Source organism: Melanotaenia boesemani, chromosome 20, assembly GCF_017639745.1.
Source record: "Melanotaenia boesemani isolate fMelBoe1 chromosome 20, fMelBoe1.pri, whole genome shotgun sequence".
Taxonomy (NCBI): Eukaryota; Metazoa; Chordata; class Actinopteri; order Atheriniformes; family Melanotaeniidae; genus Melanotaenia; species Melanotaenia boesemani.
In genome coordinates, this window is record NC_055701.1 from 2,415,974 (window position 1) to 2,434,109 (window position 18,136).

The 18,136-nt window shown below is 44.0% G+C and overlaps 1 protein-coding gene across 1 annotated transcript; it reads left to right on the forward strand.

The window, feature by feature from the left end:
- Positions 1-15,007: 15,007 nt before the first annotated feature.
- On the forward strand, positions 15,008-17,822 carry LOC121631219 (microsomal glutathione S-transferase 1-like). The gene is made up of 4 exons (XM_041971981.1): positions 15,008-15,146; positions 15,448-15,572; positions 15,700-15,791; positions 17,481-17,822. Exons 2-4 carry the CDS (start codon positions 15,456-15,458, stop codon positions 17,725-17,727), a joined length of 456 nt encoding a protein of 151 aa, XP_041827915.1. The 5' UTR covers positions 15,008-15,146; positions 15,448-15,455; the 3' UTR covers positions 17,728-17,822.
- The last annotated feature ends 314 nt before the right edge of the window (positions 17,823-18,136 follow it).

Sequence of the window (18,136 nt, forward strand, 5' to 3'; positions counted from 1 at the left end):
ACTATGCAGGTGGTCATGATTTATGCCTGATCAGTGTTCACAAATACAGCATGTCTGACACAGTTTACAGAGAAACATCCAGTCTAACATCTGGAAATCATCTGGATAGATTATTCCAGCATCTACTGTTGGATTTATGGATAAATATTTACTATGTGACAGTGAGGCTGACATCAGTATGGAAACATACTGAGGTAGCATCAGCCCCTCACATCATCCTGATCAGACATCACATCCTTACAACCCACCATAAAAAATCCTCCACATCACCTGGAAAACATTTTGATCCTTGTCTTATTCAGGACAGCTGACGGGGAAACATTCATTTATTTAACCAGAGATCAAAACGGCTGCTCTGCTGTGACGATGATGATGCGTAAAATTAGAAATAATGCAAGAATCAGAAATAAAGCGTTAGTTTAAAACAATATATTTTCTCTCTGTGGTCGCTGATGGCCTGCATGTGTGATGATGGTGTTTGGACTCGATGAGTTCTGTTGATTCGCAGATTAGTTATAATAATTAATTCCAGATTGTTGGCTCATTACTCCACTGATGTGGATTTCCTCTCACGTTTCAGTTCTGCTAATTGATCCAAACTGGAATGAGTCATTACCTCTGTCATCGTAACAGATGGAGACGAGCAGAGATCCAGCAGCCTGGTTCTGCTGGTTCTGTTCCACATCACCTCCTCCTCCATCATCGTTCCTGAACCCAACACAGGGCCGCACGTCTAAACATTTTATTTCAAAATAAACAGGAAGATGTTGCTGATCATGTTCAGATCATAATCCTCCTCAGGGGGAAATTAAACAACTTTTTTATTCATTTCATTCATTAAAGAACAAGCTGCAGTCAAGACAGGATTTAATTTTATTGCTGGTCTTCCTGAAACCATCAATGCAAGAGACCCCACACTCGTGCATCATAATGATTATTAGGAAATGAGAGTGGTTCATAACACCACTGACCAACTATCAGACTCACCTGGAGGTTTTATTTCATCAGTTGCTCCACTCACTCCGTCATCAGAATAATTCAAACTTACACACCCAACCAATATATCCTGCTAGTGGCAAATATTCTGAAATATTGTCCATAAGGCCACGCCCCCACGCTGTGGCAGTGAGACCATCATTTTGCATTTTCTCTCACCAAAAAACTTGAGACATAAAAACTAAGCAAACTAGAGGAAAAATACAGAAAAATACTGAAAATATAAAAAATAAAAATAAGCCTGAGCGACATCAGCACAAACTTTAGTAAAAGTTTGGGATAAAACTCACAGTATTTGTTTCCGATCAATACTTTCTGCTCATAGATGCGTCACATGAATGGAGCGTGTTGGACATCAGACTCCCGTGACAGCACACACGTGTCACGTGAAGGCAGCGTGGAGAATCTGAAGATGACGACCAGCTCGCAACTGGTTCCCATCGTTCATTTAAAAGAGCTGTTCAAAAGAATCGATGCATTCGTTACATCTCTACTGAGTATGTTAACCTGAGTTGAGGTAAACTCCGGGTTTTCCGTTCCAGTCTGTTACCATGTGTAATGGAAAATTTTATACACATAACCCTTATAGTTTGTATTCTACACTTTGTATTGTTAAAAACTCTTGGCTTGTGGTTCACTGAGGGAGGAGAATGACTGTGTACCCAGATAAGGATTTAGTTCTTTTACTTCTTGACATTCTTCTTGACATTCTTTTCTTCCTTGTACCAGGCCGTGAGGGGTTTACTACAATGACCTTCGACCTCGGTGTTATCAGCTCCTGCTCTGGCTCTATATTAACCAAGCACACATGTACCTCCCCAGACTCGCGCAGCCAAAACTTCTTTGACTGTGTGATTCTCATTGCTGATCAGCTCTTAATAATAATACTTTGTTTGATTCTCACTTAGTGTGTGACCTTTGATAATAAAAATTCCACTACACATGGTAACAAACCTCCACACTGACAGGTTCACCATAAAGAAAACCTTTCTACCTGTTTCCACCTGAAGCAGCTGCCAGACATGGGTTGTCATAGCAACGAGATTCCAGATATTTAGAAGCTGAATTAATGCGCAATGATTTCAGGAGGATTTTTCAGACATGTGATAATTTCCTGATCAATATTTCAGTAAACGGAACTGTTTTCCAGTCACTTGGATTCTCCAGCCATATATCTCTATATCTACATAAATATCTAAATCTATTTTTATATATGCAGAAGACTTTGGAAAGACAGCAGTGTGTCGGGTCCTGAGGAAAGTCCTGACATTGAATAAAGACCTCCGTCGGACTCTCTGGATCCTGCTTGCTTTGTTACAATAATCTCATACATGTAAATATCTACATTAATTCATGTTTATCCAAGTCAAATTTATCTATTTTTTAAACATCTCAGTCATTCTTTTCCTAAACAAGAAGCTAAATTAAAACCAGCCTGAGTCTCTTTGGACCAGCAGGACTAACCTGTCCCTGTCCGCTGGTATGAAGACAGTTGTCTTTTTCATCCTTTGCTAAATAATCTTAAATAGTGTTTTCTGCTTTCATGTCGTGATCACCAACATTAATTTCCTTGTAAAGAACAAACTTTTAAGCAGAACTGCTCTGAGGCTCCGTTTCAGAGCCAGAGTTCAGTCTGTCCGGCCTCGTCAGCCCCGTCAGGCAATCAGCCTCCTGTTTCAAGCCTTCCAGCTCCTGAAAGCTTCCAGCATTAAGGGGAGCTTGATTGGACTGGAGCAGATAAGAACCCAGGCTGCCCAGAGAGCAGATCTAACTGGGAATGCATCTAAAGGCAGCACAACACGAGATGAAGGCGCAGTAATGAACCTTTGCAGCATCTCTCTCTGACCCAATCCTGCCTGTCCAGTGGCTCATCAGCAGCTAATGGCTCCTCCGGGCCTCCTCCCAGCCCGAACCCAGCCTTCACCTCTCCCACCTCCCATGATGGACGTGTAATGAATCTGCTGGTGGAAGCAGAACAGGCCCGGCTGATTTGATTCTCTGATTACTTTCCTTCCAAGTTGACCAAAGGCTTATTGTCCCAGGTGGGGGGTGAAAAGGCTGAAGCAGTTTCAGCATCAGGAAAAAGTGTTTCTTTGTGATTTGGTTTATATACGAGTTCTGGCAGAAATACTGACTGAAATCACTGATTTTTACAGCGATTTTACAAGATTAAAATTCACTACTTTTTTATTTTTTTATTTTATTTTTTTTTACTACAGTCATCATTCTCTTCATCAGCTCCACTTGCAGGACAGAGCACCACCACAATACCTGAATGGAGTACCAGGACGGAGTCCTTATGTGGTCCCTTTATGACCACAGTGGAGCATCTTCTGATGCTACTTCCAGCAGGATAATGCACCATGTCACAAAGCTCAGATCATCTCCACCTGCTTTCTAGAACATGACGATGAGTTCACTGGACTCCAACGGCCTCCACAGCCACCAGATCTCAGTCCAGTAGAGCAGCTTTGGGATGTGGTGGAACGGGAGATTCTCATCATGGATGCAGCAGACAAACCTGCAGCAACTGACCCTTTTTTTGTTTGTTTTTGTATGTGTGTGTGTGTGTGTGAAGAAGATTTTTATGAGATGTGTTTTTTAAACTGATATGTTTTATTCTTTGCTGTGTGAAGGCTTGCTTTATCTTAATATGTAAAATAGTCTTAATTATGCACTTTGTGTTGCTGGATGCATGAAAAGTGCTGTTTAATAAAGTTTCATCTGATGTGATTTTAAAGGTCCGATTCGTTACAGTAGTGCAGCCGGAGCCAGTCTTGGTCCGGACGAATATTCCACCCCTCAACTGAACCGAGTCCCTAGTCAGACTGAGTTTAGAGGACTATCCTGGTTTTAACGCACCCTTAAAGGTTTTCCTTCCCACTGTCTCCTGCAGCTCAGGATGGAGGATTCTTGGCAGCTATTAACTAATTTCTATGAGAACAGTTATAAACTGGACTAAAGTGCATCATATGATGGAGGTGATCTCATTGGACCTAACTGGAGTTTTTGAAACAGCTTAAAATGTCAGAATGAATTGATATGAAGAAATGAAATGAGGATGCACTGAAATGAAAGTCCATGTTAATGTGTGAATTTCCTGTTTCAGTGTTCAGATTGAACAAGTCCACATTTTAAGTCAGACAAGAGGAGATTTCATATGAAAGTCAGAGCATTGTTGTCAGCGTTGGCAGTGAAGCAGAAAGCTGGATTTGCATCACACAGTCGGGGCTTTGACCTCATTATCAGCTAAACTCAGTTAAACAGACGAAGTGCTGGATCCCAGACATTTTACCTCATCAGGATTTCCGTTCACATCTTGTCCCGTTCAGAGCAGAACACGGAGTGGAATGTAGCACAGGCACCCCGAGACCCAGCGGGAGTCTGTCAGGGGATCCACTCAAGTCTCCGACCGGGGAAGAGAAGCCGGCTTTGGTGGAAGAAGCGAGTCTTCCCCTGAGGTCCGAGGGCAGCGCCGGATCCGGGTCCTAATTAATCACCAGTCTGTCTGAGCTCAGATTCCCTCATGAGCACACCCCGTTATGGAAAAAGACAATTCTGCGCTGAAAGAGACGAGAGGGATGGAGCGTGATGTCGTGCCCCAGTAGAAGCATGAACATGCAGAAGGATTCAAACAGACCAATAAGTCCTGAGATTCAGGCATCAAGCTGCACATAATGCACCGAACGGCCTAATGATCAATAATCAATCAATCTTTTTTTATTTATAAAGCCCTTTTCAGCAGAAACAGAAGGCAAAACAACAGAAATGCATAATAATAAAAGATAACTGAAGCTAATAAAACATTTCAAACAGTTATAAAAAGACAAAAAACAGAGTTAAAACTAGTTTAGATGAGTAAAATATGACAGAAATGTTTCACTAAATTATAAATACGCGTTTCCAGCCTTGTCTCAAAGACAGAGAAGCTGTCTGTGTCTCATCACGGCTTCTTTAACGTAAAAAATATTCCAGCATGGCTGACTTTTTATTCCCACTGTGGGCTGCAACTCATCTGGTAGTTTCTGAGACCTTTTCCATCACTTTAAGTTAAAAACAAACTTTGCTCAAAACCCAGTTTACACAATCTGATGCCTGACTTCTGCCCCCTGCTGGACACTTTTTGCATTACACTATTTTTTACACATTACTCAATAAAAATACAAAAATAATTTTACTTCTTTCAAATAAAAAGGCCAAATAAAGACTTCAGATTAAAATTTGAATTTACTGCACATGTTTTCTTGGGTTGGGCTTGAAATTTTATTTGATCCAAAAATTGCTTTGTTATTTTAAGATTCTACTTTCTCATTTTACACTGATTTAGTGAAACTGCTGCTGATATTGATCAGGATCTGGAAAATTTAACCTTGTGCATGTTTTTGACATTTTTGTCCATTTGAGCAAATTTATATTTCTGAATCTGATCATTATTTTCTTTGCATTAGAGCAAATAAGAAGATGCTGCAATACTATATATTATACTCTGTATAGTTTTACTTTATTTTATCTAATTTTTACTGGATTTCATCTTATTTACTATATGCTGTATTTTGTCTTATTTATTATGATTTTTGCAATTATTCTATTTATTATATTTTATTCTGTTTTGCACTTACTAGAAGACTTTGTAATTCCGTTGCACTTGTTGCAGTGACAGTGAAGTTCTTTTCTATTCTGAATGGCAGAAGTCTTTGTAAGAAAGTCTCTTTTCTCTAATCCAGCTTTAAACTTGCCACAGGCCTGAAAAGGAACTGATTTTAGTGATGAGCAGTAAAAAGATCACAAATTTTACTCATTATCTAGAAAATGAATCCATAACATCACAGAATTCTTCATTATATTTTACATTCAAGCCAGTTTTATTTATAAAGCAAACAGAAACAGCAGCATTGATCAAAGTGCTAATCACAGGAATAAAACGTCTTAGAAATAAGTCAAATGTAATAAAGTTAAAACAATAAAATCACCAGCTTAGCTGGGGTCAAAGCCAGACTAAACTGGTGGGTGTAAGAACAGAGACATGTAATAGCTATCAGATGAAAAAAGTGGTTTTAATGTGACTTAATGGGACATTTTTGTGGGCTGGACATGTGAGACGTCCCTGCTGTAGATTGCAGAGCGAACAGCTGATCGCCAACATTTCACATCTGATATTAACGCTGGTCAGGACGAGACTATTTACCCACAATCCTGCAGTCATTTAGACATCAGGGCCTGTTTGTGTGATATTGGCTCCCTGTGATTGGATCTGAGGCTGCGTTGGCACTCAGATCACGGAGGATGGATGATTGGCCTCCACTTGGATCTGCAGCTGGATTAGCTGGTAGTCTGAGCAGCACCGCGGCTAATATAAAGGGAGGGTTACAGATGGAGCTGCTAATGCTATCCAGCAGTTATCTGCAGGCCAGCAAAACATGTTGAGCCATAATTAGTTTGGTGCTGCTGTATTAACAAGTAGAAGACAGCAGCATGTTTCAGATTCCTCAGACAGCTCATTTCATGCTGCGTGCTTTGGGTTTGATCAAGTCGCAGCTGAACCACATTCTTTTTTCTGAAAGGAAACTCACCCCCTCAGAGAGGCGATTCACATGCAAACTGGTGAAATGAGACATGGAGACGTTACAGGGGCCTTTCTGGAATAAAAAGCTCATTTCAAAGTGCATGTAGAGGCGAGTTTTATTAACATCTTTCAGTCCTCAGATGGAGATCATCATCTCACTTCATCTGTTTGAAGTGACGTCCTGCTTCAGCTTCAAATGTGCGCTCACACCCAGATTGATTGGTCACGCCTCCTCACGGGCCACACCGTCATCTCCGCCAGCCTTCATCTGGATCAGGGGACCACTGAGGGTCACAGCAGACCAGATTTAAGGGGCTGTCATGCAGGTGGGCAGTGGGATGATTCCTGGTTCTACTGCACCGTTTTCCACACACTCAGCTCTTTAAAGGGCTAAGTGTGTTCCTGCCATCAGACTCACAGTCAGCTCAAAGTTTCTACGAAACGGTAAAATGTCTCAGTTTTAACGTCTGATATGTTTTTATCTTCTACTGGAAATATTTACATTTTACACGGAGACCCAACTTTGGTGGAACTGGGGTTGTAATATTTGCGGAGACTAAACTCCACATCTCATCCTGACGTTATTGTCCTCCATGTTTAATAATTCTGCTGCCTGTGCAACATAATGAGACTTTAAATGTAAAACAGTCTGATAATGTGGCTTTAATGACCGAATTATCAGGTCATGTGATAAACCAGAGCTCAGAGCTGAATCTCAGTTTAATGCTTCAACACCTGTGAGGATCTGAGCAGGTAATGAGGGTGTAGAAGTAAATGAACTGGACCTTATTGAGATCTGGCTCTGCTGTGTCTCTGGTGATGCTCCACTTCATACTTCATACCTTCCCTTCCTCATCCCCCAGCCCGCCTCCACCTCACACTTAATTACTCTTTCATTTCTCATTTGGCCCGACCCGTGGCCCCGTCTGCAGATGATGGAGGAGAAAAGAAACAATCATTGGGGGCTCAGCCCAAGTCATAAAGTGAATGCTAATTACTGGAGTCTGTATTACCTGTGGAAAAGTGGAGCCATCATGTGGGAGTCACAGATCCTTTTAAATTTAAGGATGCCTCCAAAGCAATCGGAGGATGATCTGTCCTCGTGTCCCCACATCAGGCACGAACATCAGCTCCAGCAGCCACAAAGAGCTGATTTCATCTCCAGTCCACTGTGTTCATTTCTGTTTAATCCCCTTTAACAACTAGTCCCATGACCTCAGCTGAAGGGAGGCAGCTCTGCAGAAGTCTGCTCGTAACACGGGAGTTCTGGACAGAGTCCTGGGGATGTGGAGCTGAACCTGGTCCTGGTGACACAGAGTTCTGGAACTGGGTCCTGGTAACACAGAGTTCTGGAACTGGGTCCTGGTGACACAGAGTTCTGGAACTGGGTCCTGGGGATACAAACAAAATAGAACAGGAGCCTCTCTGTGGAACTGGCTTCCAGTCTGGCTCCAGGAAGCAGACCCCTCTCTATCTTCAGGTCATCTTCAAACTTTCCTTCCTAACACTTTACTGTACCTGGAACGATACCCAAAGCGCTTTACATCATACATCACATTCACCCATTCACACACACATATTCACACACTGAAACTTCCATGCAAGGCGTTCAACCACGACCCATCAGGAGCAATTAAGGGTTCGGTGTCTTGGCCACCTCGACATGAACCCTCTGGTTACAAGACGACCGCTCTACCTTGCTGAGCCACGCCGCCCCGTGGGTGGCTGTGGTGTGTAGGGCGTGCTATGTAGCTGCTATAGGCCGAGGCTGCTGGGGGACGTCCCATGATATTGACCCCTCTTTCCTGTCCTCTCCACCTCCAACCGGTCCAGTCAGATGGCCAGCCATTCTGGTTCTGGTTCTGATGGAGGTTTTTCTTCCTGGTTCTGGTTCTGGTGGAGGTTTTCCTTCCTGGTTCTGATGGAGGTTTTTCTCTCCACTGTCTCCTCTTGCAGATCAGGATGGAGGATTGGATCAAAGAGAAGATCTGATCCAATCTCCTGGTTTCCTGAGCTCGGTCATTGTTTATAAACTAGTTATTAACACCGTTATTCTAAACTGGACTAATGTTGTTTTCTTTTTACTGGACAACAATCAATCGGAGTGAATCAGACTGTGTCTGTAAAAACGTCTTCAGGTTTATTTAGTGTCATTAATTTAGCTGAATTAAACTGAATAAATTGATGTCTATTAAAAACATAAGATTGAGCAACAGCGCCCCCAGTAGTCAGAGCGAAGGACTTAAAAACATTCAGTCTGATTTATTTTGGTTTGATCTGTTTGTACTGAACTGATTGGTTCTGAATAAACTGCTGTAATTTAATATATAACTAAAGACTAAAGATTACTTCTGAAGCTCTGAGGAAGTAAAGCTGTTTGGTTATTTTAGGGAAGAAAAAGTCATTTTTTTCCTCGAGCGATGTAGACGTATTATGAAGTTGATTCAGTTTTACGGATCATACTCTGCTCTGAATGCTTTCTAACTGCATTTGAACAACTTTATTTCTTTATAAGGTGTTTCAGAATAGTTTTCATCATGGAGGAAAGAGACAAGCATAAATCTGCGCATTTACTGATGTTTCTACTGAGTTTAAACTGTTCTAATCATTTTCTGAGCATTTGTTGTCTCAAACACTTAAATTTGTAAACAGGGCCGTGCACTCCTGCTGAAGATCAATTAACTCTGATGGGATCGTGCCCTCCTTAACGAATCCAAACTGTCTGTCCCTCTCGCCTCTGCTCTCCAATCAGTGTGCCAGCCTGCAGGTAATAAAGCCCTGTGAGGGTACCGAGATATATTCAGACTGTCCCCTCTACAAGGGGACACTGATGAGCAGGGTTGTTAAATCCAGCAGTGACAGCAGCCACCGTCCTCAGCGCCAGAGACACGAGCAGGGCGATGTTTTGATGGATTGTCTGGGTCCCGCAGTCTCCACGGCCTCATTCCAGGGCTGCAGCTCGCTGTCGGCGAAGCACCTCTGGGGCTGCAGGAGTGTGGAGGTAATGGAAGCAGAGCACTGAGAGTCTGCATCTGGGCTCCACACCATCTGGCTGCAGGTGCACTGCTAGAACTCCTTCAGACCAGGAATCAGGGTACAGTTTATGATAGAGATGCTGCATCTGAGGCAGAGAAGGAAAAACCACATGACTACGACACCCCTGAGTTTAGGATTTTATAACTGTACGCTTCAAATTAAAATAAGAAGAAAAATGTCCTCAATCAACCCTTAAACCTGCTAAAGTGTCCACATTTTGAGGAGCGGTAGTGTGTAGCTCTGTGGGGTAAATGTGATGGAAAGCTACCCTTTAGCTGATCTATGGAAGTTTTCCAGGCATTTCTATCCCATCCAGGAGGTTTACAATCCAGCCACTAAATGTAGTTTCATTCAGAGACTCTATCTGGTAAATCCACAATGATCCATGATAACAGCATCATTTATCACATTTCATCATAAAAACATCACCATCACTACTATGTTGCTAAGAGACCTCTATTTAGACCTGGACATGATGATGAAGCCACTTCCTGTCAGACTTTCCACCAATCAGAGAGCTTAGATTGACGGTAACGTCCAATCAGGAGCAGCCAAAGATCAACCAGTGAGCAGAAAGTTCTATGTGTGTGTGAAAAGAAGAAAAATAAATTGTTTGTTATACACTCACCTGTCCATGTGTGATGTCAACGTCATACACGAGTCACATGATCACATGCAAGCTGCAACTTCTCCAATGAATCAGCTGGAAACCTTCATGCAGTAAAGAAATGTTTGCTTGTTTTCTTCTGTTTGTACCAGAAGAGTAAAGAAGCTTCACCTGAGAAAAATGATGATAAAAACATTACCTTGTGAACAGGAGCAGCACATACAGCACCACCTGTTCCACACTCAGACCTCAGAGATCTTATCTTCACATTCATTCATCATCCTCTAACGAGAGACACAGGCCTTTCTGGTGGTCCCACAGATGGTCCATTCCCACTGATGAGCCAGACCAGTTCAACACGGGCGAGAGATAAAATTACCTCAGCGCTGTGATCAATGACACAAGGCCAACATGTTTACAGTCAACAACATAATCAGTCCTCCCCAACCTACCTCCAGGCCCCCACCATGAAGATCAGTCACTGAACAGAGGCCTCGCCATGGCGCTTCGGGATAAAGAGTGTGTCCTCCTCCTCCTCCTCACAGAGGACTGAAGTGAAAACATCACAGCTGTTTAACTGAGGAAGGATTCAGGATTTCTGTCCTGGAGGATCTGCCCTCCAACGCCCTCGTCTCTGGCCTGGGTCGGTTTTCTTGCTTTATTCTTCTTTGTTTCATGTTTATCAATCAAACTTTATTTATAAAGTGCTTTTAGTACAAAACAAACCATAAAAATCATCTTAATTCATCAAGATCCCAGAGAACAGAGCAATGAGTCACGTACACACATATACACACACATACACACACATACATGACAGATACCCACGCACATATAACCACACACGCATACATGACAGATACCCACGCACATATAACCACACACGCATACATGACAGATACCCACGCACATATAACCACACACGCATACATGACAGATACCCACGCACATATAACCACACACATACATGACAGATACCCACGCACATATAACCACACACATACATGACAGATACCCACGCACATATAACCACACACATACATGACAGATACCCACGCACATATAACCGCACACACATACATGACAGATACCCACGCACATATAACCACACACATACATGACAGATACCCACGCACATATAACCACACACATACATGACAGATACCCACGCACATATAACCACACACATACATGACAGATACCCACGCACATATAACCACACACACATACATGACAGATACCCACGCCCATATAACCACACACATACATGACAGATACCCACGCACATATAACCACACACATACATGACAGATACCCACGCACATATAACCACACACATACATGACAGATACCCACGCACATATAACAACACACACATACATGACAGATACCCACGCACATATAACCGCACACACATACATGACAGATACCCACGCACATATAACCACACACGCGTACATGACAGATACCCACGCCCATATAACCACACACGCATACATGACAGATACCCACGCACATATAACCACACACGCGTACATGACAGGTACCCACGCCCATATAACCACACACGCATACATGACAGATACCCACGCACATATAACCACACACATACATGACAGATACCCGCGCACATATAACCACACACATACATGACAGATACCCACGCACATATAACCACACACACATACATGACAGATACCCACGCACATATAACCACACACGCGTACATGACAGATACCCACGCCCATATAACCACACACGCATACATGACAGATACCCACGCACATATAACCACACACGCGTACATGACAGGTACCCACGCCCATATAACCACACACGCATACATGACAGATACCCACGCACATATAACCACACACGCGTACATGACAGATACCCACGCACATATAACCACACACGCATACATGACAGATACCCACGCACATATAACCACACACGCATACATGACAGATACCCACGCACATATAACCACACACATACATGACAGATACCCACACACATATAACCACACACGCATACATGACAGATACCCACGCCCATATAACCACACACGCATACATGACAGATACCCACGCACATATAACCACACACGCGTACATGACAGATACCCACGCACATATAACCACACACACATACATGACAGATACCCACGCACATATAACCGCACACACATACATGACAGATACCCACGCACATATAACCACACACATACATGACAGATACCCACGCACATATAACCGCACACACATACATGACAGATACCCACGCACATATAACCACACACATACATGACAGATACCCACGCACATATAACCGCACACACATACATGACAGATACCCACGCACATATAACCACACACATACATGACAGATACCCACGCACATATAACCACACACATACATGACAGATACCCACGCACATATAACCACACACATACATGACAGATACCCACGCACATATAACCACACACACATACATGACAGATACCCACGCACATATAACCACACACATAGAATAGAATAGAATAGAATGCCTTTTATTGTCATTATACACATGTACAACGAGATTAAGCCATCCCCAGTGTCAGTGCAAAGAGAGCAGTATAGAAATAAATAATAAATGAAAGATCTAAGGTATAAAATATTTACAGAAATAAAACAGATGTGCACACTCTAGTTATTTGCAGATATAAGTATGATGTCTATGTCTGAAAAAAAAAAAAAGAGGACCAGGGAGCAGGTGTAAAGCACTCTAGTCCATGCAGAGGACCAGGGAGCTGGTGTAAAGCTCTCTGGTCCATGTAGAGGACCAGGGAGCTGGTGTAAAGCTCTCTGGTCCATGCAGAGGACCCGGGAGCTGGTGTAAAGCACTCTAGTCCATGCAGAGGACCAGGGTGCTGGTGTAAAGCTCTCTGGTCCATGTAGAGGACCAGTGTGCTGGTGTAAAGCTCTCTGGTCCATGCAGAGGACCAGGGTGCAGGTGTAATGCTCTCTGGTCCATGCAGAGGACCAGGGAGCTGGTGTAAAGCTCTCTGGTCCATGCAGAGGACCCGGGAGCAGGTGTAAAGCACTCTAGTCCATGCAGAGTACCAGGGAGCTGGTGTAAAGCTCTCTGGTCCATGTAGAGGACCAGGGAGCAGGTGTAATGCTCTCTGGTCCATGCAGAGGACCAGGGAGCAGGTGTAAAGCACTCTAGTCCATGCAGAGGACCAGGGAGCTGGTGTAAAGCTCTCTGGTCCATGCAGAGGACCCGGGAGCTGGTGTAAAGCACTCTAGTCCATGCAGAGGACCAGGGTGCTGGTGTAAAGCTCTCTGGTCCATGTAGAGGACCAGGGAGCTGGTGTAAAGCTCTCTGGTCCATGTAGAGGACCAGGGAGCAGGTATAATGCTCTCTGGTCCATGCAGAGGACCAGGGAGCAGGTGTAAAGCACTCTAGTCCATGCAGAGGACCAGGGAGCTGGTGTAAAGCTCTCTGGTCCATGTAGAGGACCAGGGAGCTGGTGTAAAGCTCTCTGGTCCATGCAGAGGACCAGGGAGCTGGTGTAAAGCACTCTAGTCCATGCAGAGGACCAGGGTGCTGGTGTAAAGCTCTCTGGTCCATGTAGAGGACCAGGGTGCTGGTGTAAAGCTCTCTGGTCCATGCAGAGGACCAGGGAGCTGGTGTAAAGCTCTCTGGTCCATGCAGAGGACCCGGGAGCAGGTGTAAAGCACTCTAGTCCATGCAGAGGACCAGGGTGCTGGTGTAAAGCTCTCTGGTCCATGTAGAGGACCAGGGTGCTGGTGTAAAGCTCTCTGGTCCATGTAGAGGACCAGGGAGCTGGTGTAAAGCTCTCTGGTCAATGTAGAGGACCAGGGAGCTGGTGTAAAGCTCTCTGGTCCATGTAGAGGACCAGGGTGCTGGTGTAAAGCTCTCTGGTCCATGTAGAGGACCAGGGAGCTGGTGTAAAGCTCTCTGGTCCATGCAGAGGACAAGGGAGCTGGTGTAAAGCTCTCTGGTCTTAACATGTTCTGAACATGTGGACAAACATGGCTCTAAAACAGCAGTTTACCAACATTTGTTACCTTTAAAAGCTGCTGATACAACTATTATTTCTCCTGTTTGATTTTGATTTGACACTTTGAATAAAGAATAAAACAGATTTCTGTTGTACAGTTTAATGCCAGTTTTGGGAGAAAATGTGAAATTAAACGTGTTTTCTAACCACAGCCTCGTCCATCGTTTCAGATTTGTTGTGTATTTATCCAACACCTACCTGTGGGCATCTGACATAATGGTCCAGCCAACTTGTTGCCATGGTGATTCCTCCAAACACAGAAAACTTCTCTTTTTTCTTTCTGCTCTTTCTCCTCACACGTTCCAGTTTTTTGTTTGCTTTTTATCTGTTCCTGAATTGGACTTTTTTCCATCACTTTGGTCCTTAGAAAACCAGCTTGATCTGTTTGTGTTTAAGATGTTTTAAAATGTGAAAACTGGTTTACTGGTTCTGCCCAGGTTCTGGAAGTTGTTGTTGAACCTTTTTATCCCTGTTTGGCACATTTTTGTTTACTCGTGTTTGCAGCCAAATCACAAACTTCACACAGTCTATCAGTTAAAATGTTTTTATGAGGATTTATGAAGTTAAATGTACTTTTCACACATTTGTTGTAAATGTTGTAACAGAGTATGAACTTGTTGGGCTAAACTTCGGCTTCCTCCTCTCCTGCAGGTTATCAGATGAACTTTATCTGTCATGTGATGTAATCAAAGCGTTTGGAGTCTTTTGATGTTGTGAAAGCACTTTGTCCTCACAAGTAGAGTAAAGCAGCAGCCTGGCCTCAGACAGGAAGTTGGACTGCTGTTGTGTTCGTCCCTCCCCCCTAGTTTTCTGGGAGGCGTCCTTACGCAACACATCCAGACTTGCTCCACTTCTGCAGAGTCACCACGAGGTAAGCTGAGCTGCTTAACTCTTATTTTCTAGCTTTTCTCCTTGTTTGTTCACTTTAAACTCTGAAATGGTGGAACTGGTTTCACTCCTGCTGAACCTGGTCATGTTTCATGCTGCAAGCTAGAGAGCATGAGGTCACTCTCAAAACTTTAATGTGATTGTCATGTGTGAGAAGATTATTTTGCATTAAAAGTACATTTAAAAACTTGTCTGGTGAGAAGTGAGAGTCAGCAGAGAAGCTGTGGAGGAGTTTAAACCCTGCAACATGTTTGCGTCACTTTCTGCTCTGTCTGCGTTTTCAGCAGCAAAGATGGCAGAGCTGATGGAAAACCAGGTGTTCATGGCTTTCACCACCTATGCTGCCATTGTTGTCCTGAAGATGGTGCTGATGGGACCGTTGACGGCATACTTCCGCATCACCAGGGGCGTGAGTTTCAGACATCCATCCAATATTCTGTTTTCTTAAACTGAGATTCAACTCAGGCTGCAAACAGAAAGAAACCACGATGAGACAGATCCTCTCCACCTGATGCACATGTCCTTTTCCTGTTTAGTCTTTCGCTAATGAGGAAGACGTATCCGGAAAGTCTGAAGAGCAGAAGAAGAAGCTGCTGAGAACTCATCCTGATGTGGAGCGAGTCCGAAGGTGAGCTGATCAGAGACGGTACAGACGTGTGCATCCTTTGGTCATGTGACACATTTGAGTTATTTAAAGCAATTTTTCCTCCCTGAGTTAAACTGTTTATATTCTTTTAAACTGTTTCCATATAAATAAAACTCATTTCTAACTTATAAAAGGGCCCATAAACCCAGCGTCTGAAAGCACCAGTTATAGAATTACTGCTCTGAAATGCGTTTCCACCAGCAGGAAGGGTTGATGTAGACAGAAGTAAAAGAAACCCAGACGTAAAGGTTGTCGGGTCCCAGAAGCAGGTTGGTTTCACCTCTCACCGGCTGCCTGGCCAGGAATGTCGCAGACCCACCTGAACATCCGGTTCTCAGTGGTTTTAGTCACATGACTGGAGGTGTGAGTGGTTGTGACCCCCCCACCTGTTAGTGTTGGGTTTCATCTGAGCCTTTGACTGTTTCTAATGTTTTTTCTTTTTGTGTTTGTTTTTTTCTCTAAAAAACATCAAGCTGTAATTAATCAAGAGAAAGAAAAGAATTTTCACCCACCAACTAAATAAGTTTGGGAAAATATAAACTAACTTAGAAACTCTATAAAAGTGTCCTGTGGACGGATGAGTCCGCGTTTTAGCTGCTTGTGGGACGACCTGATGAACTGAAGGTCATCCAGGCTGTTATCAGAGAAGCTGTGATGGTATGGAGGACATCTGTGTCCATGGTGGACATCATGGAGGACATCTGTGTCCATGGTGGATATCATGGAGGACATCTGTGCCCATGGTGGATATCATGGAGGACATCTGTGCCCATGGTGGATATCATGGAGGACATCTGTGCCCATGGTGGATATCATGGAGGACGTCTGTGTCCATGGTGGATATCATGGAGGACGTCTGTGCCCATGGTGGATATCATGGAGGACATCTGTGCCCATGGTGTACATCATGGAGGACGTCTGTGTCCATGGTGGATATCATGGAGGACGTCTGTGTCCATGGTGGACATCATGGAGGACGTCTGTGCCCATGGTGGATATCATGGAGGACATCTGTGCCCATGGTGGATATCATGGAAGACCTCTGTGTCCATGGTGGATATCATGGAGGACGTCTGTGTCCATGGTGGACATCATGGAGGACGTCTGTGCCCATGGTGGATATCATGGAGGACGTCTGTGTCCATGGTGGACATCATGGAGGACGTCTGTGTCCATGGTGGACATCATGGAGGACATTATCGGTGTGAAGGCACCACTGATGCAGAGGTGGATGTTGGACTTCTGGAGAGACGTCTGCTGCCATCGAGGAGATGTCTTTTGCTGGAGGTCCGTGGTTCTTCCAACAGAAAATGTTGGAGCTATCTGTTGTAATGTCGGAGTGTAAAGAATGTATTTGCATGCAGGCCCTGGACATTTCTGTGTGTGTGTGTGTGATCTTCACGGCTCCCGCGCTGACATGCAGAGTGTTTCAGCCTCAGGGTGAACCAGTTTCTGTCTGGCAGAACCAGTTTAGGAAAACAGGCGACGGTTAGAGAGACTGGCTCAGATCTGGTCTGTTGAGTCTGAATCAGAGGAGACGTTTAGGTCATGTGGATGGTGGATGTTCTGCCTGTGGTCTATCCAGTTTTCGAGATGATGGGTTTAATGGGTGACCGGTGGTCCGACTGAAGACTTGTTTAAGTCTCCTGACTTACGTGTTTTTGCCTGCAGGTGTCACCTGAACGACCTGGAGAACGTGGTTCCCTTCGTGTTGGTCGGCCTGCTTTACGCCCTGACTGGACCAGAACTTTCAACAGCTCTGCTTCACTTCCGAATCTTTACCGGCTGTCGTATCTTCCACACCATCGCCTACGTCAGCGTGCTGCCGCAGCCCAGCAGGGGCTTGTCTTACATAGTGGGCATGCTGGTCATCATCTCCATGGCCTACAGGGTGCTCAGCGCTGTTTTACTCCTGTAGGGGGCGCCCTGCTCCCCACCTCAGTACTAATTCTGAGCTGATTATTCGTCTTTAATTCAACTGGAGAAAGATCTATGAATAAAAGCTTTCTCTCAGCCTGTGTTTATTGTTTCTCACAGACAGAAACTGAGCCTCTCCACGGTCGACCTGAATACCAGAGTCGGGTAAACAGAAGGTGCAGCGGGGGTAAAGTCAGGCTGGGTCCAAACTCCATCCAGCTGAACTTTGAGCTGGTTTAAACAGACTCTTTTCAGGATAAAAACTGAGTTGTTGCTTATCAAGAACTTAAATTTAGCTGACTCATGCTGAGAAATAAAGTGCAGTCATGTAATCAGCTCTGTGGAGCTGCTCCCTCTGATACCAGGGTGTGGAGCGTTCACATATTCCCTCTTCGATAAGAACATTTTGG

Coding starts and splice junctions, on each gene's coding strand:
- LOC121631219 (XM_041971981.1), top strand. CDS start 15,456: ATGGCAGAGCTGATGGAAAACCAGGTGTTCATGGCTTTCACCACCTAT. Junction 15,573..15,699: donor ACTTCCGCATCACCAGGGGC/GTGAGTTTCAGA, acceptor TTTCCTGTTTAG/TCTTTCGCTAATGAGGAAGA. Junction 15,792..17,480: donor GATGTGGAGCGAGTCCGAAG/GTGAGCTGATCA, acceptor TTTTGCCTGCAG/GTGTCACCTGAACGACCTGG.